The sequence below is a fragment of the Vidua chalybeata genome, chromosome 2 (genome assembly GCF_026979565.1).
Source record: "Vidua chalybeata isolate OUT-0048 chromosome 2, bVidCha1 merged haplotype, whole genome shotgun sequence".
NCBI lineage: Eukaryota > Metazoa > Chordata > Aves > Passeriformes > Viduidae > Vidua > Vidua chalybeata.
The window spans coordinates 488,433-509,552 of record NC_071531.1 but is presented as its reverse complement, the minus strand read 5'-3'; the positions used below and the strand labels follow the sequence as shown (position 1 = coordinate 509,552).

General features: G+C 57.5%; 1 protein-coding gene across 1 annotated transcript; it reads right to left on the bottom strand.

The window, feature by feature from the left end:
• Positions 1-405: 405 nt before the first annotated feature.
• Positions 406-19,382, bottom strand: RRM1 (ribonucleotide reductase catalytic subunit M1). The gene is made up of 19 exons (XM_053934283.1): positions 19,293-19,382; positions 17,979-18,067; positions 16,366-16,543; positions 15,828-15,928; positions 15,168-15,227; positions 14,439-14,478; positions 13,140-13,302; positions 12,218-12,359; positions 11,534-11,617; positions 11,096-11,257; positions 10,489-10,568; positions 9,804-10,005; positions 8,266-8,415; positions 7,184-7,405; positions 6,197-6,273; positions 5,207-5,342; positions 4,074-4,169; positions 2,917-3,105; positions 406-1,557 (listed from the first exon to the last, which is right to left on the bottom strand). The coding sequence occupies exons 1-19, from the start codon at positions 19,309-19,311 to the stop codon at positions 1,369-1,371; spliced, it is 2,379 nt and encodes a 792-aa protein (XP_053790258.1). The 5' UTR covers positions 19,312-19,382; the 3' UTR covers positions 406-1,368.
• Between the last annotated feature and the right edge of the window lie 1,738 nt (positions 19,383-21,120).

The window sequence follows — 21,120 nt, the reverse complement described above, 5'->3', positions numbered from 1 at the left end:
TGGGACAGAACCGGGACCGGCACCGGGTCAGAGTGCCGGGTCAGAACCGGGATCGGCACCGGGTCAGAGTGCTGGGACAGAACCGGCACCGGGTCAGAGTGCTGGGACAGAACCGGCACGGGGGTTCGGGTACTGGGACAGAACCAGACCGGGGTTTGTGAGCTCAGGACAGAACCAGGACCAGGGTTTTTGAGCTCGGGACAGAACCAGGCCCAGCTGAGGCTGTTCCCTCTCCTCCTGTCCCTGTCCCTGGGTGCAGGGCCAATGCCCCGGCTGTCCCTCCTGCAGGGAGCTGTGCAGAGGGACAAGCAATGTCTCCGTGTCCCTGTGGGAAGCAGCACGCACCTGCCAGCACAGATGCTCACTGTCCATCACCAAAAGGAGTGTTCCCAACAGCAGCACCCGTTGCCTTCGATGTTCACGTTTTATTGAGTTTGGACTCGGGGTGGGGTGTGGTTCACGAGTTCAATAAATACTGCAGAACTGCCTGAAACCCCATCGAGTTCGAGCAGGGAGTGAGTACAGGAGCAGTAAATTGACAAGAGGTTTAAAAAATCTAAGAACTACCTGGGGTGGAGAAATGGATCTCCCTGAAAAGAGATGGCAGGTGACCTTCACCAATGGCATGTGGCCCTCACAAAATGGCACCTGACCTGTGGCCAAGGACAGCACTGGCGCTCCTGCCAGGAAACTGCCTGAGCAATTAGATCAAACCAGTGAATTTAATGCAGAATAAAATGCAGGGCAGCAGTTCTGCCTTTCCTGGCCTCACTGGAGGACACTCAGCCAGTGCCAGGCTGTCCTGGCCAGCTGAGGGAGAAGAGCACAGGAAGCAACACCCCTTCCACTCATCTGCTCCTTCCAAAGGCGTTCTGGAAAGGCCAGAGGAGAGGACAAGGAGAGGGAGCAGCAGTGGGACGAGGCTCTGGCAGGGTGGGGACACTGCAGGTGTGTCAGCAGGACACAGCTGCCCCTGTGCCCTGGCAGACACTGGACACACCAACCCTGGGGGGTTCCCAGACAAGGAAAAGGGAGCAAGCCTGTGCTGCTCCCTCTGGCACACGAGGAGCAGTCTTTGGTGACAGCAAGGCACAGCCTGGAGTGCCCAGGACAGACCTGTGAGTGGCACCAGCACCTCCCTGTCCTGTCCCACCTGCAGGGTTCCGTGGAAGGCCACGCCAGAGCGCTGAAATCCCTGGAAAGCCCAGCTACTAAAGCAATGCTCACCCCATCCACGTGCCCCATCCCTGTGGATGGGGAAGCTACACCACCCCCTCCCAGCCCCAGCATCCTCACGTTCTTCCAGATGCTCCTGTCCCTGCAGCTCCAGCCAGGGGCAACGGCTCTGCCGGAGCCGTGGGCGATCCCTTAGGAGCCACACATCAGGCACTCCTCCCTGTTCTCCAGGGAGCACACCATGGCTGCCTTGTTCCTCTCCTTCTCCTCCTCCTCCCTGGACGCCTTCTCCCGCTCCCGCAGCTTCTCCTTGTTGAGGGTGAACTGGATGGGGTTGGCAGCTGGCTTTGTCCGGAGGTAGTACATGCCAGTCTTCAGGCCCTGGGGACACGGGGGAGCCTCAGCGCTGGCAGCAGCACAGCAGGCAGCCCAGCTCTGGGGGTACCCCAGTGCAGGCAGCCCAGCTCTGGGGACACCCCAGTGCAGGCACCCCCAGCTCTGGGGACACCCCAGTGCAGGCACCCCCAGCTCTGGGGGTACCCCAGCACAGGCAGCCCAGCTCTGGGGGTACCCCAGTGCAGGCAGCCCAGCTCTGAGGGTACCCCAGTGCAGGCAGCCCCAGCTCTGGGGACACCCCAGCGCAGGCAGCCCAGCTCTGGGGACACCCCAGTGCAGGCACCCTGAACTCTGGGGGTACCCCAGCACAGGCACCCCCAGCTCTGGGGACACCCCAGTGCAGGCACCCCCAGCTCTGGGGACACCCCAGTGCAGGCACCCCCAGCTCTGGGGACACCCCAGCACAGGCACCCCAGCTCTGGGTGTACCCCAGTGCAGGCACCCTGAACTCTGGGGGTACCCCAGCACAGGCACCCCCAGCTCTGGGGGTACCCCAGCATAGGCAGCCCCAGCTCTGGAGGTACCCCAGCACAGGCACCCCCAGCTCTGGGGACACCCCAGTGCAGGCACCCCCAGCTCTGGGGGTACCCCAGCACAGGCACCCCCAGCTCTGGGGACACCCCAGCACAGGCACCCCCAGCTCTGGGGACACCCCAGTGCAGGCACCCTGAACTCTGGGGATACCCCAGTGCAGGCAGCCCCAGCTCTGGGGGTACCCCAGCACAGGCACCCCAAACTCTGGGGGTACCCCCCAGCACAGGCACCCCAAACTCTGGGGGTACCCCCCAGCACAGGCACCCCCAGCTCTGGGGGTACTCCAGGGGAAAACAGGATTCTTGGAAGGAAACAGCCGTTTGCCCTTCCTGGAATCGCTGAGACCAACTTGCTGTGCCAGAACTTACCAGTGCCCGTGTGCCAAACTTACCAGGCCCCATTTGTTGGGAACACGCCCCCCCCCAGTCCCTGGTACAGCTCTTGTTTTTTGGGAACAAGCCCCCCCAGTCCCAAGGACTGTCCCTATTTGTCGGGAACAAGCCCCAGCCCCAGCTGCTGCCCCATTTTGGGAAGGAGCCCAGTAACCCCAGCTGCTGCCCCATTTGGGGAAGGACCCCAATAACCCCAGTTGATGCTCCATTTGGGAAGGACCCCAGTAACCCCAGCTGCTGCCCCATTTTGGGAAGGACCCCAATAACCCCAGTTGATGCCCCATTTGGGAAGGACCCCAGTAACCCCAGCTGCTGCCCCATTTGGGGAAGGACCCCAATAACCCCAGCTGCTGCCCCATTTGGGGAAGGACCCCAATAACCCCAGCTGCTGCCCCATTTGGGAATAGCCCAGCTGTACCTGTTTCCAGCCGTAGAAGTGCATGCTGGTGAGCTTCCCGTAGTTGGGCTCGGCGATGTGGATGTTCAGGGACTGGCTCTGGTCGATGAAGGCCCCTCTGTCTGCAGCCATCTTCAGGATGGTTTTTTGGGAGATCTCCCACACGGTCTTGTAGAGCTGCTTCAGGTCATCGGGAATCTCAGGGATGTTCTGGAAGAACAGGAGGAGTTTTCCAGGCTGGAAAGCACTGACTGCCCAGATATCCCTAATTATATAATGAAATCCTTCAGTGATTGCTGGGGCTCCAGCAATCCTGACTGGAACTGAGGCCTGTACAGCTGAGCTCTATCCCTGAGTCCAAACACAGAATCCCAGAATGGTTTGGGTCTGGATGCACCTTAAAGTTCACCCCATCCCAGCCCTGCCATGGCAGGGACACCTCCCACTGCCCCAGGCTGCTCCAGCCCCAGTGTCCAACCTGGCCTTGGGCACTGCCAGGGATCCAGGGGCAGCCCCAGCTGCTCTGGCAATTTCATCCCAGCCCCTGCCCACCCTGCCAGGAAACAATTCCCAATTCCCAATCTCCCATCCAGCCCTGCCCTCTGGCACTGGTAGCCATTCCCTGGCTCCTGTCCCTCCATCCCCTGGAAACTGTCTCTCTCCAGAGTTCCTGTTGGCTCCTTTAGGTCCTGGAAGGCTGCAATTAGGTCACCCTGGAGCCTTCTCCAGGCTGAACAATCCCAATTCTCTCAGCCTTTCCTTGCAGGAGAGGTGCTCCATCCCTCTGATAATTTGGTGGCCTCCTCTGGACATCCAGTGTCTGTGAGCACCTGCAGACACCCTCAGCTCCCCCTCAGCAGTTGCATGTGGACAGGCTGGAGAGCAGGGAAAGGCTCTTCTTCCCCAGAGGCTGCTGGCACTGCCCAGGCTCCCCAGGGAATGGGCACGGCCCCGGGGCTGCCAGAGCTCCAGGAGCCTTTGGACAGCGCTGCCAGGGGTGCCCAGGGTGGGCTTGGTGGGGGTCTGGCACTGGGGGATCCCTGGGGGTCCCCTTCAGCTGAGGACATTCCATGATACTCCCTGCTGTGAAACCACCCCTTTATCATCTTCCTGCTAGGTGGGAATCCAGAAGGAGCAGGACGTGCCTGGCAGGAGTCCCTGCCCTGCTGCCCCTGTACCTGGATGGAGCCGTTGTGGGCGATGATCTGGTTCTTCATCTCCTCATTCCACAGGCCCCTCTCCGTGAGATCCTTCAGCAAGTGGGGATTCACAACCTGGGAGGGGCAGAAGCCAAAGGTTTTTAAATGGTTGAACAAGCTCCTGCACATTCCCTCACCCCTGGAAGTGTTCCAGGCCAGGCTGGACAGGCTTGGAGCACCCTGGGGTACTGGAAGGTGTCCCTGGCATGGCAGGGGCTGGAACTACGTGATCTCTAAGGTCCCTCCAAACCATTCTGGGATTCTGCTGGACATGGCCAATTAGAAGGGGGCTGTATGGAACTGCCCTGCATGAGGAACTCCAAAAGATGGGAAAAGGAGAGATCTTGCTGTTGCAGGGGCACTGGCCACAACCTGAGTTCCTAAAGAAGGGTGTGAACAATCAAGACTGATGTCAGGAGGGGAAAGAACAGAACAGGGGCAGGCTGAGTATTGGGAAGAAACCCAAATTTTCCTGCTGGGACTGGTGTCCCTGTCCCCCAGCCTTCACCTGCTCTACACAGGGAGGCAGAGCAATGATCCTCCTGTTGATCCTCTGATCCACCTCCCCACTCCTGTCTGATCCTACAGCCAGGAGGAATGGAGAGCACTGAGACACCCCAGAGGGGATGGACACACCTCCCAAACAGGGACAGCCTCCCCTTGTCTCCACAGGGGGCTTTGCTAACTCCAGCCTCCAGAACTCAACTTGTTTCACTCCCTTTCCTGACTGACAGACCCCTCTGAGCCTGTGGAGCTCTTCCATGGCCCCTTCAGACCCTTGAGTGCTTCACAGCTCGCTCTCAGGACCATGGTCTCAGCTACTCTTCCTATGTCCCTTCCATGACATCCCCCCAGCAGTTATTCCTGCAGCCCACCTTGAGGGCCCACAAAGGCTTTTCCCAGACAAAAGCAGCACTTGTTTGCAATGTCACCCATTCCGTGGTGACTGTGGAACACACAGAGCTGGACTCCTTGCAGCACCCAGTGCTCCAGGTCCCCTCGGTGCTTGGACACAAACATCCAGCTGAACTGAGCCCCCAGGTGAGGCCTCCCCCTTTTCTTCTTTAGTCATAAAAACGCAGGCAGGAGCACAGCTCCTCCCCAGAGCTCACCTGGAACTCCCCCGAGAGGACCCTGCGCGTGTAGATGTTGCTGGTGTAGGGCTCGATGGACTCGTTGTTGCCCAGGATCTGGGCAGTGGAGGCCGTTGGCATGGGGGAAATGAGGAGGCTGTTCCTGACACCGTACCTGGGGACCACAGGCAAAGTTAGGGAGCTGCAGCCAAGGGACACAGGACAGAAAAGAGCCAGGAACAGCACGGACTGGGAAACCTGGGATAACCTGCAAAGCCCCCCATCGCCCACAGGGAAAAGGGAAGCACCACTGAACTGGCACTGTGGGGCAAATCAAGGGGAATTAGGGACTTTGCTGTTCTCATCCCTCATCAGAGGCTTTCCCAAGGGATTCAAGCTGCCAGGCACTGCACAGTCCACAGCCCTGAGGCAGCAGCTCATGGAGAGGCTGAAACCTCTCTGCACACAGGACAGGGAACAGATTTACCACATTTAAAAATTAAGAGCCAAACAGACAGAATTAGTCCATGACAGGCACTTCACACTTCAGTGATTCCTGTCTTCAGGATCTTCAAGGCTCAGCTTTTCCCTGGAAGCAGGGAAGAGCCCCCAGGGCCAGCTCATGGCTCACTCCTCACTAAATTTGTTTAATAGGAACACAAATCTTCCTGCTGGATGCATCCAAAATGGAATTAGAGCTCAGCTAAAGCAAAGCAGTGAGGGTGGGCTCCTCAGCCTTGGAAGAGCAAAAAGGAAAGAAAGCCACCCAAAAAACAGCTCAGAGGAAAGATCTGCTGGGGTGGGGGGAACACATGTTTTCACACTTGGACCCTGCCTTTAGTTCTCATTAGACAGAACCTATCAAATTAATAACCAAAGCCAGGCTGGATGGGGCTTGGAGCAGCCTGGGACATGGAAGTTGTCCCTGTCCAGGGCAGAAGTGGCACTGGGTGGGCTTTGAGGTCCTTTCCACCCAACCAAGACTGGGATTTTTCTGACATCTACTACAAACCATGCAGGGTTACTCACTTGGCAATCTTCTCCTTCAAAGCCTTCCAGTCCCAAAGGTCAGAGGGGGTGACATTCCACATGTCATACTGAAGGATCTGAGGAACACAGTTTGGTCCAAGTTAGAGAGGGCACTCTTTTCTCCATGTTTATAAACCCCATTGGAAATGGACCTGTTATTCCTCTTAATTCTTCCCTCCCATTAGATCTCAGTGAAGCTCTGGTATGACCTAACAAACACTCCATCTTGTGACTGCTCCAGGGCACAGCCAGCACAGGCTGAGTCTGATTGTCTTTTCAAATCACAGAATCCCAGAATGTCCTGAGGGAAGGGACCCCCAAGGACCCCCCAGTGCCAGCCCTGCCCTGCTCAGACCCCCATCAACCCCAGCCTGGGCACCCCTGGCAGCGCTGTCCAAAGGCTCCTGGAGCTCTGGCAGCCTCGGGGCCGTGCCCATTCCCTGGGGAGCCTGGGCAGTGCCAGCAGGCTCTGGGGAAGAAGAGCCTTTCCCTGCTCTCCAGCCTGAGGTGCCCTGGCCCAGCCCCAGGCGCTCCCTGGCTGCTGTCCCTGTCCCAGAGCAGAGATCGGAGCTGTCCCTGCGCTGCCCCTCGGGAGGAGCTGCAGCCCCGGGGAGCTCTGACCTCAGGCTGCTCCAGGCTGAGCTGAGCCAGGGACCTCGGGGGGCCCCTCCAGACCCTTCCCCATCCTCGTGTCCCTCCTCTGGACACTTTCCAACAGCTTCTGATCTTTTACTGAGACAGCCAGAACTGTCCCCAGCGCTGGAGGTGAGGCTGCCCCAGCCCAGAACAGAGCGGGACAATCCCTTCCCTCTGGGCAGTGATGGTGGCCCTGGTGTCCCCAGGCCAGGGCTGTCCCTCCTGGCTCCAGGGCACTGCTGACTCTGATCCTGCTGCCCATGGACCAGGTCCCTGCAGGTCCCTGCAGCAGCCCAGGCAGAGGATCAGCTTTCCAGAGCTTTTTTCCCCTGTCCCACCCCCAGCACTCACCCCCTTGCTGACGGGCGAGCCCTGGTAGGTGTCGTAGGGGCCGTGCTCCCTGGCCAGCTCGCAGCTGGCCTCCAGGGCCCCGTAGTAGATGGTCTCGAAGATGTGGCGGTTGAGGCGCTGCGCCTCGGCGCTCTCGAAGGGGAACCTCATGAGGATGAAGGCGTCGGCCAGGCCCTGCACGCCGATGCCGATGGGCCGGTGCCGCCGGTTGGAGCGCTCGGCCTGCGGGACAGCACGGACACGGTCAGCCCCAGCACAGCTGGGAAGGGCCTCTGGAGCCCAGCCTCCTGCTGCAACGTGCCGCGGGCTCCGCGTCAGCACTGCTTCCACCCTGCCCCTGCTTGCTGAGGCCCAGACTTGTGGAGCGTCTCGGTTCAGTCAGAGAGAAAAAGAGAAAGATTTCTGCCAGGCTAAGCCTGGGAGAAAGTCCGGGAGGAATGTAAACAATCTATCATCTTGCTTTCCGTTCATATTGTTTATAGATCTGTTCTGCCACACTGACCCCAGTCCCGTGTACCAATCAGGTGAAATGTTTTTACTTTAAGACCAATGAATATTCACGATGTTCTCTATAAAAGAGAGAGGTGCTTTTGAATAAAGATCATTCTTTGCCTTCTGAAGATGGAGTCTCTTCATTCCCATCCCTGCCTCAATAGCGACACAGACTGAGTTTGTCAGACCTTAGCACAGACTTGATTGCTTAACCCAGCAAAGGGAGCCAGGATTTCCAAGAGAACACTCAGCACCTTCTGATAAATGAAGACATTTAATAGAGCAGAGTCACAGAATCACTGAGGCTGGAAAATCCCTCGGAGCCCACCAAGTCCAACTGTTCCCCAGCAGAGCCAAGGCCACACTGACCATGTCCCCAGGTGCCACATCTACATGGATATTAAATCCCCTCCAGGGACGAGGACTTCACCACTGCTCTGGGCATTCTGTGCCAGAGATGGGACAGCCTTTTCCATTAAGAAATTTTTCCTAATGTTCAACTTAAACCTCCCTTGCCACAGGTTGAGGCCATTTCCTCATGTCCTTTCCCTTGTTCCCTTGATTCAGGCCTAGCCCAGCCCAGCACTCACCTCTGGCACAGGGTAGTAGTTGATATCAATGATTTTGTTGAGGTTTCGGACGATGACCTTGGTGACCTCAGCCAGCTTTTTGAAGTCGTAGGTGTGCTCGGGGGTCACGTACATGTTCAGGGCGATGGAGGCCAGGTTACACACAGCCACCTGAGGGCAGAGGCAGGGGACCACTGGGAACGGGCCCAGAACACAGAGCCCTGCCCCAAACACAGAAACAACCCGCCAGGGAACCTGCCAGGCTGGGAAAGTGCACCCCTCGGTCCTCTGGCATGTCAGAAAAAGGTCACTGTGCAAAAGGTCATAACAATTCAGGAAAGTTCAGTAGAAATTGGTATTACCAGAAAAACCCTGCCCTGGTCATTCCCACTGCCTGGAAAACATCCTTACACAGAATCCCAGAAAGGTCTGGCTTGGAAGGAATTTTTAAGCCTGATTTGTTCCTCGTCACTTCCCCTTTGAAGGGCATCTTGTGTCATCCCAAATCCTCCACAGGAGTGGGAAGGGAACCCACAGTCAGTGCAAGGGCTGTGAGTACTCAGGTCAGGAATTTCTCAGCTGCCTGCTCCCTTCCCAAGCAACAGTCAGACATATCCCAGAGAGCTGTCACAGGAGCTCTCCCAGCCAGACAGTGATGCCACAGGAGCTCTCCCAGCCAGAGAGAGCTGCCACAGGAGCTCTCCCAGCCAGAGAGGTGCCACAGGAGCTCTCCCAGCCAGAGAGAGGTGCCACAGGAGCTCTCCCAGCCAGACAGTGATGCCACAGGAGCTCTCCCAGCCAGAGAGCTGCCACAGGAGCTCTCCCAGCCAGGGAGTGATGCCACAGGAGCTCTCCCAGCCAGAGAAAGCTGCCACAGGAGCTCTCCCAGCCAGAGAGGTGCCACAGGAGCTCTCCCAGCCAGAGAAAGCTGCCACAGGAGCTCTCCCAGCCAGGGAGTGATGCCACAGGAGCTCTCCCAGCCAGAGAGAGGTGCCACAGGAGCTCTCCCAGCCAGAGAGGTGCCACAGGAGCTCTCCCAGCCAGAGAGGTGCCACAGGAGCTCTCCCAGCCAGAGAGGTGCCACAGGAGCTCTCCCAGCCAGAGAGAGGTGCCACAGGAGCTCTCCCAGCCAGAGAGCTGCCACAGGAGCTCTCCCAGCCAGACAGTGATGCCCCAAGAGCTCTCCCAGCCAGACAGTGATGCCACAAGAGCTCTCCCAGCCAGAGAGCTGCCACAGGAGCTCTCCCAGCCAGAGAGAGGTGCCACAGGAGCTCTCCCAGCCAGAGAGCTGCCACAGGAGCTCTCCCAGCCAGAGAGAGGTGCCACAGGAGCTCTCCCAGCCAGAGAAAGCTGCCACAGGAGCTCTCCCAGCCAGAGAGGTGCCACAGGAGCTCTCCCAGCCAGAGAGAGCTGCCACAGGAGCTCTCCCAGCCAGAGAGGTGCCACAGGAACTCTCCCAGCCAGAGAAAGCTGCCACAGGAGCTCTCCCAGCCAGGTAAAGCTGCCACAGGAGCTCTCCCAGCCTTCCCCAGCACTCTGAGCTCCCTCTCTGCACCCACCTCCTCCTTGCTGGTGTATTCCACGATCTCGGTGCACAGGTTGCTGCACTTGATGGTGCCCAGGTTCTGCTGGTTGCTCTTCCTGTTGCAGGAGTCCTTGTAGAGCATGTAGGGGGTGCCAGTCTCGGTCTGGGACTCGATGATGGCGTACCAGAGCTGCTGGGCCTTCACCACCCTGCGCACGCGGCCCTGCCGCTCGTAGCTGCAACGCACCCGGAGCCCTGTCAGCCCCAGAGCCCCAAACTCTGGGAAAGGCCTTTGGACTCCTCGGGGCCTGGGGCAGCCAAGGCCCTGCTCACTGCTGAGCCCTGCACGGGGAGCCCTCACGGCAGGGCAGCAGCACTGTCCTTGTTTAAGGGAAGCCAGTCTTTCAGCACAGCAGCCACACAGCAATTCCACACCAAGCCACGGAGTGCCCCGAGCGGGGGTCACTCCAGGATGTCCCTCTCACAGGGACACTGTCCCTCTAACAGGCTGAAATGGTCATCCACACCCAGCTCCACGCTGACAGGACACAGTGTGAAGGACACAGCCCCATCCTCACATTTTTACCAATCTGACAATGAGCCCAGTGGCCACCTCTGAGCCCCCTCCCACAAACCTGTGCCACGGCCCCGGATCCCACGGGACACGGGCAGCTCTGGGAGAGGATGGCACCACTTACAGGTCTGCTCACTCTTCTTACCTCTCATAGAGCTTCTCAAATTCCTCTCCCCAGACATCATCCAGGCCAGGACACTCATTTGGGCACATTAAGGACCAGTCCTGTACGGGGGGGAAATATTCAGAGGAAATCTTTAGGCACTCTGTTAATTAAAGCTGTGGCTACCCCATCCCTGGAAATGTCCAAGGCCAGGCTGGATGGGGTTTGGAGCAATCTGGGACAGTGGAAGATGTCCCTGCCCATAGCAGAGGGTGGCACTGGAGGAGTTTTAAGGTTCCTCCCAGCCCAAACCAGTCTGGGATTCTGTGAAATACAAGCAGCCGTAAGAACAACTTACTGAGAAAATGCTGATGCCTTAAGGAAACCCCAGAGTCAAAACAGCCCAACATTCCAAGAACAAGTCATGGGCTGTAAGATTAAGCCCTGAAGCAAAACACAGAGCTGGAGCTGCCCAGCTCCATTCTCCACCTGCACAGCCAAGTTCTCAAACAAGGTGCAGCAGCTCTTCCAGGAAGGTCCTGGAAGGAACAAGGAGCAAAGCAGCTCTGCAGCCCTTGCTGAGCTCCTTCCAGGGCTGCTCACCTGCTCCTCCACTGCCAGACCTTTTCTGTGCCAGCCAAGTTCTCACCTGGTTGGTTTCCACTCGCTTCATGAAGAGATCAGGGATCCAGAGTGCAAAGAACAGGTCCCTGGCTCGCTGCTCTTCTTTCCCTGTGTTCTTCTTCAAGTCCAGGAACTCAAAGATGTCCAAGTGCCACGGCTCCAGGTAGATGGCAAAAGCCCCTGGTCTCTGGGACACGGAACACAATCCAGATCAGAACAACCTGTCCTCGGAAAAAAACCTGCTGCCCTGCTCCCGAGTGCCCAAAACACCCCAAACTAGCTGGGAACTGGGGGGCAGCACCAGGGGAACCCCAGATACCAACACAAGGGGGAAAATGCCCTTTTGTGATGATGTGTCTCATCATCCACTCCATCAGCTCCCTGGTGTTCATGGGACAGCCCTTGGCAGTGTGGAAGCTCTCCCATGACCCGAGGCTCCCTTCTGGGCCCTGGTTCAAGGTACCTTGTTTCCACCTTGATCCACGTAGCGGGCGGTGTTGTTGTAGACCCTCAGCATGGGAACGAGCCCGTTGGAATTCCCGTTTGTCTGTAGAGGCACAGGAAAACCATCACTTAAAGCAAATTCCTTCAGGGGCTGGCCTGCACTTCCTGTGGGTCTTTCCTCAGGCTGCAGAGCTCTTATACTGATCACCACCAATTATTTCTAGTCCCTTCCCCACACTTTCTCTGACAAAAATTTACGTATCAGCTACGTGTCCCAGAGTTAATAAAATGTCCCTCCTAACTTCTTTGCCCTATGTTATGTCACCTAAAGGCTTGCAGGGTTTACACACACTGTGACAAGAAACCCCAAACACACGTCCACAGAAGGCCTGGGGCAATTAGAGACACAGAAAGGCAAGGGGCTAGTGCACAAGTCTCTGGGCATATTCATAGGCTGCTAACAGACAAACATTGGAATTGTCTGACCAAACACTGGAATAAGATCTTCTTTTTGGAAAGGTTTCTATTAGGAAGCCAAAACACCGAGGAAAACCAACCTTCCTGCCTTAGGCCACGGGCCTGCTGAGGGAGGCTCAGTGCTGTGTGGAGTGAGTGAGAGGCAGCACTGGTTTGGCCTCTCCAGGAGCAGCAGCAGTGTCCCTGTGCTGTCCCTGTGCTGGGTGACCCACAATGGGACACTCACCCCAGCAATGTAGCTGCCCGTGGCACGGATGCAGCTCACGGCAAGGCCAATGCCCCCAGCAGACTTGGAGATGAGGGCACACTGCTTCAGGGTGTCGTAGATGCCTTCGATGCTGTCGTCCTTCATGCACAGCAGGAAGCAGCTGAAGGAAACAAACGGTTTCAGCGGACAAAGATGGGAAGGAAAAGTCCTGTTTCATCAGGCTGCAAAAACCAGGGCAAACATGGGACCTTGAGCGTGCTCCACAAAGCAATCCCACAGGTGTGGAATGAAGGACAAACCAGACAACACCGTGAGCAATACTTGTACTGCTGATACCTCTGCTATCAAACACTTTCAATCATAGAATCGTGGAATACCCTGAGCTGGAAGGGAACCACAAGGATCAGAGTCCAGTTTATGGTCCTGCACAACCCCAGCCTGGGCACCCCTGGCAGCGCTGTCCAAAGGCTCCTGGAGCTCTGGCAGCCTCGGGGCCGTGCCCATTCCCTGGGGAGCCTGGGCAGTGCCAGCAGCCTCTGGGGAAGAGCCTTTTCCCAATAATACATTGATACAAACCTTTATAAAAATATAATCCTTTTCCTGATAGATACGATATCAAAAACCTATCAGTTATGCTTGCTGCTTTTAGAAAAAAATTACCAGGATTAATTTGGTAGCCTGCAGCAGACTATGCACATCAGGAACTTTCCAATATAATAAAGCCATGCAAAGGCTTCCAATATCTCCAGAGTTGACAGAAACCGGGGTATTTTTCCCCAAGGACAGCTAAAACTTGGCGGCAGCTGCTCAAAACTCCATAAAGCACACGCAGGAACTCAGCTGCTCGTTTCAGAGGCTGTGCAAGCGTCTCGCTTGAGCAGATGTGATGCTCCCTGAGTTCCTCCCTGTGGCCAGGATGCACTGAGGAGAGGGAGAGCACCTGGAGAGCTGGGGGCGGTTGGTGCCCGCGTTGAAGAGCGTGGGCGAGGCGTGGGTGAACCAGCGCTCCGAGAGCAGGTTGTAGGTCTCGATGGCGGCGTCGATGTCGGCCTTGTGGATGCCCACAGACACCCTCATCAGCATGTGCTGGGGACGTTCAGCAACTGCAGGGACACAGAGCCAGGCACTTCCGTGGGTTGGCTTGGGAGGGACCTCAGAGCCCACCCAGTGCCAGCCCTGCCATGGCAGGGACACCTCCCACTGTGCCAGGCTGCTCCAGCCCCAGTGTCCAAGCTGGCCTTGGGCACTGCCAGGGATCCAGGGGCAGCCCCAGCTGCTCTGGCAATTCCATCCCAGCCCCTGCCCACCCTGCCAGGGAACAATTCCCAATTCCCAATCGCCCATCCAGCCCTGCCTTGCTTCACCTTAAAGCCATTCCCTGGCTCCTGTCCCTGCATCCCCTGGAAATTGTCTCTCTCCAGCTTTCCTGGGGCTCCTCCAGGCCCTGCAAGGCCACCCTGAGCTCAGCCCAAAGCTTCTCCTGTGCAGGTGAACAATGCCAGCTGTGCCAGCCTTTCCTCCCAGCAGAGCTGCTCCAGCCCTCTGCTCATCCTGGAGCCTCCTCTGGGCTCTCTGCAGCAGCTCCAGCTCCTCCCTGGGCTGGGACAGGGCTGGGGCAGCTCTGCAGGTGGGCTCTCACCTGAGCAGGACACAGGGGCACAATCCCCCTTTTCCTGCTGCCCACACTGGAATGTGCCCAGGGCACAGGGATTTTGGGATGCCAAGGCACGTAGCTGGGGCATGCCCAAGCAGAGCCAGAAAGGCAGGGAGGAAGAAGACTCCATGTGACAGTCACAGAGGTCACGGCAGCAAGCTCCAAACGCTGCCATGGGACATGTGGGAGCCAGAGCTTTCATGGAATCACAGAGTGATTTGGGTTGGAAGGAACTTGAGTTCTCCAGCCCAGCTCCTGCTCAGAGAGCACCAGGACTGTTTATTCAGGACTTCATCCCATCAGGCTTTGAAAAGCTCAAGGAACAATCTGCTCCAATGCTCAGCTGCTCTCATGGAGGAGGGAAAACCCTCTACCTCTATTAACAGCTAAATTCAATCAAATATGCAGTCCAGAATCCAATTCAACTTTATGATATTGTAATTAATCTCTGACCTTTCTGGTGTCCCAGGATATCCAAGCCAAGGGCCTGCATCACTGGCAGCACAGCAGCTAAACTTGGCTTTAATTTAATTTAAATTAACTCAAATTTTTTAAGAAGTGCTCAGCACTAGGAACAGCCCTTACCTTTGGAGTTGATTTTCAGCAAGTAGGAGCGTTCCAGAGTCTTTAAAGAGAGGATGGATTTTAGCAGACAGGCAGATTTTCATTTTTTTAAAAACCCTGTTAGCTCCAAACTCAATCATCTCCACACCCCTCATCCCAGGCTTCACCAGCCCTGCACTCTGCTGCTTCTCTTTATTAGCTTAATTAGGTGATTAATGACAGAAGATTCCAACACTGCTTTGGATTACAGAGTGTGGAGCATGGGCTGGAGGTTCCACACTGTCCTGAACCCACAGGAGCCCTCCAGAGCCCTAAACCTGAGGCAGACCCAAACCACAGCAGCACAGCTGAGCTGGGTGAGAGGGCAGCAGAGCAGCCCCTGGGGTGCTGTGGGGAGAGGCTCCAGCAGCACGGGCAGGATAAATGTGTGGGATGACACACTGAGAGAACTGCTCCACTGAACAATGGGAAGAGCAAAAATCCCTTCTGTGGCTTATTGAGGATCAGAGTATTTCCTTCAGGAATGGCATCCAACGACACTCAGTGTGATCTGCTGTGAAACCCAACAGTAAAAATGTTCCAGCAGCAAGAGAACTCCATGATTTATCCCACTGGGCAGCTGCTTTGTGCAGGTGCCCTTCATCTTCACAGCCCCACTGATGTCCCACCCCCTCCCGTGCCCCGCTTTGCCCAGTCCAGATGATTCCACAAGCATTCCCATGCTTCCCAACAGACCCAGGAGCTCTTTACCTTAAAGCCAAAGTAGTTGTAGGAGAAGTCTCTGTCGTAGATGATGGCAGAGTTCAGGCGCTGGCAGGAAATACCAAAATTTACAAGGTGTAACAATGTTATTTATACCTGTTGGCATTCCTGGCCCCAAAGCTCTGGTGTGTGAGGGGCACCAGAGCACAGGAATGAAGCAGGAACAGCACTTCCCCCAAAACAACAAAAGCACAGCTTCAACAACGTTTTTTCGCTCAGTTTTTTTGGCTGAATTTACTGAAATCTGATTGGACAACAAGAAACAAAACACAGAACCAAAGGGCAAAAGGAACTTCCCGGTCGGAACACAGACCTTGAATGATCTGGAACTGAACCCAAATCACTTCTCTCCCTCCTGTGCTGCCTCACTTTGCTCCAGCACAAGGTATTTTTTCTCAAAATAATTACTTGTGCTGATCATGGCAATAGGAACACCTAAGAAAACAATTTTTACTACAAAAACATCCACAGAGGAAGAAAACTCCTACATCCTCTCTTACACTCTCCATTCATGCCCTGCACTGGTTTCTGTGTTGGCTTTTTACCCTAAAACAAATGTGGCTCACTTAAAAAATAAGAAAAGCAAATTATTTAAGTTTTCAAAATTCAGTGCAATAGTTCAGAAGTGGAAAAAAACCCACTACTTACATCTTTGTTGGCCAGAACTATGTCTAGAGTCTCTTTGGAGATCATTGGGGAGTGCTTCCCGTTGTGAGGGTTGATGTAGTTGTAGAGATCTTCCATCACATCTGTGAGGGAAAGGGATGTGAGCAGGGCATATCCAGGCCTGTCCCTGCAGCACGTGGCACTGGGATTCAGGGATGGACAAGGCAGGAAAGTCCTTGGGAATAACCCTCTCCAGCCCCTAAACACACAACTGCTCTTCTGCTGCTCAGCACTGCCAACCTGAACAATCCACTTCTACAAATTCTGTCAAAACCCCACTGCAAAAAGGAACAAATGGGGAGGAAAGCGGGTACAACCCGATCTCAACCCATCACATTTTTCACCATTCCATTTCTACAACCGCTTTTCATAGACCAGGCAGCTCCTCTGCCTTGGGAAACCGGTGGCATTTTCAGCCAGCCTGGGCCCTCAGGAGCTGCCGCTGGAGAGATTTCCCTGTTTCTGTGCTCCAAAGCTCTCCCTCTGTCTCTGCCCCCAGCAGCTGGAGACGTTCACCCACCACTGAAGACTTTCTTGGTCTCCTTGTGCAGGTTGGACACGGCGATGCGGGCGGCCAGGATGGCGTAGTCGGGGTGCTTGGTGGTCAGCGTGGCCGCGGTCTCTGCGGCCAGAGTGTCCAGCTCCACCGTGGTGACCCCGCTGTAGAGCCCCTGGATCACCTTCATGGTGATCTGTGCCTGCAGGAGGGAAATGCCGAGCTCAGGGAGCCCCGGAGCTCCCCGGAGCTCCCAGCTCAGGTGGATCCGGCGCCCGCGGCACCGCTCGCTGTGCGGCACGAGGAGAGCGGACTGGAACACCAGACTGGGAGAGCTGGGAATGCTCCTGGACAGGGACTGGGGGGACAGGAGCCAGGGAATGGCTCCCACTGCCAGAGGGCAGGGCTGGATGGGAGATTGGGAATTGGGAATTGTTCCCTGGCAGGGTGGGCAGGGGCTGGGATGGAATTGCCAGAGCAGCTGGGTCTGCCCCTGGATCCCTGGCAGTGCCCAAGGCCAGCTTGGACACTGGGGCTGGAGCAGCCTGGGGCAGTGGGAGGTGTCCCTGCCATGGCAGGGCTGGCACTGGGTGGGATTTAAAGTCCATTCCAACCCGAACCCTTCTGGGACTCTGTGTAAGGATGGCTCCCAGGCAGGAGGACTGACCGGTCTCTACTGAACCTTTGTGAACTGTTGCTACTTTTGCACAGCTCGTGGGATTTACAGCCCTGCAGGGAACATTAGCACAGGTTTGGGAGGGTTACTGCTGGCCTGGGAAGCTTCTGGCACAAGCAGATCCAAGTCCCAAAGGAGAAAGTGAGCTCCAGGAAAAGAGCTCACACACGAGTGCAGAATGAACAAGAATTCAGGGGCACAAGGAGGCAGGAGGACTCAGAATTTCACCATTTCTGTCCTCACCATCAACTCCCAGTCACAGGGGGTAAGTCAGGGCACCTCATACTGTGGTCACCAAGTCACCAGTGTCCTCCTCCTGCCATCCATCCCAAAGACTTTTGGGCACAGGACCAATGGAAACTGTCTGATGGGTGGAATTTCAGACTGGAGAACGGATCATGAGAACCTTGGAAATGGGAAGAGCCTCAACTGGTGACTCCAAATAGCCAGACTGGGTCTGAAACCTGCACAAAAACCTACAGACACCAGCGGATCCAACGGGGAGTCACAGGCTTTGGAAGGAGAAGCTTCCATGAGTGGGATCAATGCCCACCCCAAATCAGCTCAGAAAACCAGGGATGTGGCAATGGCAGGGAATTCTGTCCTGGTGTTTGACCAGGAGGGGATCCAGAGCTCCAGCTTTGCACACTGACACTGGGAACAGCCTGCCAAATCCAAAATATGGGAACTGGAGCAACACAACTCGTTTTTTTTTTAACTCCCAGGGGCTCCGTGCCTTCCCCGAGGTTTGAGAACGGGATCTACGGCAGGGAAAGGGGAGTTTCCCCTCCACAGCCTCTGCACCCGGGAAGCAAAGCCCCTCAGAGCACAATTGTCATGGTTGGACACAAAGCCATTCTGGGATGGTCTGCCGAGAGCTCACGGAATCACAGAACGTGCTGGGCGGGAGGGGACCCCCAGGAACCCCCAGGGACCCCCAGGGCAGGGCAGGGGCACTCACGGGATCCACGAAGTCGCCGTTGAGGCCGTAGCAGAGCTTCTGGATGCGTGAGGTGATCTTGTCAAACATGACCCGCTCCTGGCGCCCGTCTGGGACACGGCAGAGCAGCCCAGTGAGAACCAGTTCAGCCCAGTAAGAACCAGTAAGAGCCAGGGCAGCCCAGTGAGAGCCAGGGCAGCCCAGTGAGAGCCAGTGCAGCCCAGTAAGAACCAGTGCAGCCCAGTAAGAACCAGTGCAGCACACAGCACCCCAGTGCAGCCCAGTAAGAGCCAGCGCAGTACAGAGCACCCCAGTTCAGCCCAGTAAGAGCCAGTTCAGCACAGAACACCCCAGTGCAGCCCAGTATGAACCAGTTCAGCACAGAACACCCCAGTTCAGCACAGAACACCCCAGTGCAGCCCAGTATGAACCAGTTCAGCACAGAACACCCCAGTTCAGCACAGAACACCCTAGTATGAACCAGTTCAGCACAGAACACCCCAGAGCAGCCCAGTAAGAACCAGTTCAGCACAGAGCACCCCAGTTCAGCACAGAGCACCCCTGCCCAGCCCCTCCCTTGGCAGAACTCGGTGTGGCAATCACCAGCCCGCCTGGGTGGGTACAAGGAAAGGGGAGGCTCCCCCTTTGGAATACCCCAAGAATTCCCACCCAAAACTGCACCAGCCCAATTCCCAGGGCGGGGACCCAGCTGAGCGTCACCCCCACCTCAGCCCGGGGACCCCTGGCACCCAAGGGTGGGGACCAAGGCCAGCGCTCCTGCCATGGGGCCCAAAGCCAGCGGAGAGGTCTCAGCCCTCCCTCTGGGTGTCTGGGGGAGCTCTCGCACCCTGGGCTCCCCCCAGAGCCGAGGGGGGCCCATCTCCTCCCAGCGGGTGCCGTCAGAGCTCAGGGATCCCATCCTCCCATGGACTCCCCTAAAAGAGGGGGGCACCCTCTCTGCTCCCTATGGTGCCATGAGGGGGATCCCCAAAGCCAAGGGGCGTCTAATCCCCCCACACCATGTGCCACAAGGCACCCCCAAAGCTGAGGGGGACCCGTCCCTCCCGTGCCGTGAGGGACCATCCCAAACTGGGGGGGATTTCCATCTGCTCGCCCGGGGTGCCACGCAAGGGACCCCCAAAGCACAGCGAACCCCAGAACGGGGGACGGACTCCCCTTCAGCTGCCGCGAGGGACCCCTAAAGCCGAGGGATCCCCCACCCCGGTGCCCTGGGCAGGACAGAGCCCCCCCATCCCCGACACTCGGTACCCCCAGGGCAGTGGGGCGCCCCCTCCGCGGCCCGCCGGCACCCCCGGGCCGGGGGGGAGCGCTCACCCCGCTTCACGACGTGCATGGCGGCGGCGGCTCCCCCTCAGTCCCTCCCCGTGCCCTCGGTCCCCCTCAGTCCCTCCGGTGCCTCCGCGCCCGCCGCTTCCCGCGCCCGCCGCGCGCGCCCCGCCCCGCTGAGGCGGCCGCCGCCATCTTGCCTCCGGGCACGGCCCCCTGCCTTGCCCCTTCCCGCGGCGCCCGGCTCCCGGCGCTGCCCGAGGCCGCGGGCGGACGCCAATCCCGGCCCTCATCCCGATGTTGTCCCCGCTTTCCCGCCGGGAATCGCCGCCCCGCCGGGGAACACCGCGAGTCCCGCCCGCTTCAAAGATGGCGGCGCCAGCGCTCCCCCCGCCCCGCCGGGGGAGGAGCCAGAGGGACAGGACGGGGCCGAGGGCGCCAAAGACAGAGGCCGCCAAGGGACAAAACACCCTCGTCCTGAAACGCCAAACCAGTAACTGTGTTAATTGTAATTATCCTAAATCAAAGCCCCGGCGTGAAACGCGTGATTAAACTTTGGGTCCCGCTGCCCAGGCAGGCGGTGGCGTCCCCGACCCTGCAGGTGTCCAAGGAACAACTGCACAGGAACAATCTGAGGCTCTGCCTCGGTCCCTGGCCCAGGGCGCAGGAGCAGCGGGGAAGGAGCTGAAATCACAAAAGTTCTCTCCCAAGTCCAAAAACAGCAAAGATCCAGGGAGAGAAACGAGGATCCCTGAGGTGCTGGAGGCCATCAGAGACATCTCTTCCCTGCTTTGTTTTCCCTGTGGAATCAGGGAAAGCCTCGTGCCAGCATTTCAGCTGGAGTGCTCACCTGGAGAGGAGAAGCTCCAGGGAGAGCTCAGAGCCCCTGGCAGGGCCTGAAGGGGCTCCAGGAGAGCTGCAGAGGGACTGGGGACAAGGGATAGAGGGACAGGAGCCAGGGAATGGCTCCCAGTGCCAGAGGGCAGGGCTGGATGGGAGATTGGGAATTGGGAATTGTTCCCTGGCAGGGTGGGCAGGGGCTGGGATGGAATTGCCAGAGCAGCTGGGGCTGCCCCTGGATCCCTGGCAGTGCCCAAGGCCAGGTTGGACACTGGGGCTGGAGCAGCCTGGCACAGTGGGAGGTGTCCCTGCCATGGCAGGGTGGCTCTGGGTGGATTTGGGGTCCCTTTGACCCAAACCATTCCACGGATCTGCAGCACTGCCGAGCTCTGAGCACGATCCGACCCCAAACTGCGGCAGCCGCGCTCGGGGCGCCCCGGGAAGCAGGAGCTGTGGCCCTGGGGAGCCCAGGCTGGCAGGAGAGCATCTCCTGCCTGTGACTGCAGCCTGCGAGGTGCCCCTTCCCCGCGCTGGCACAGCCCAATGTGGCACCACGCTGGAAATGTTGGGCTTTGCTCCAGCACAGGACAATGAACCATCGGCAGGGCAGCTGCCCCCGGGCTGAGGCTGACCCTGAGAGGCTCAGAGAGACATCCCAGGGCTCAAAGGAGCCGGAAATTCCCCTTTTTGTTGCCCGTGGATGGGCCTCTGTCCCTTCCCAGGTGGGGGCACTGGCTCCACTCAGATTCCAAGCCGGGTACCACTGGGGGTTCCTCCACCCCCAGGTGGTTGGGAAGGTGCCCAATGCACCAGGTGAGCCTGGTCCTGCTCAGAGCCAGCCCAGAGAGCCCTCCCCTCAAGGATGGGACACAGGGAATGTTTGGAGCCGACCAGGAGATGGGAATAAGGCCGGGGTGCTGCCTCTGTTTTATGGGAAAAGGGCCTACAGAAGGAAAATGATCCCAAATGGCATCTTGGTCTGGCTGGAGCCCAAGCTGCACCCCCAGATGTTGGCCCTGAAGTTCTTCTCCTCTGA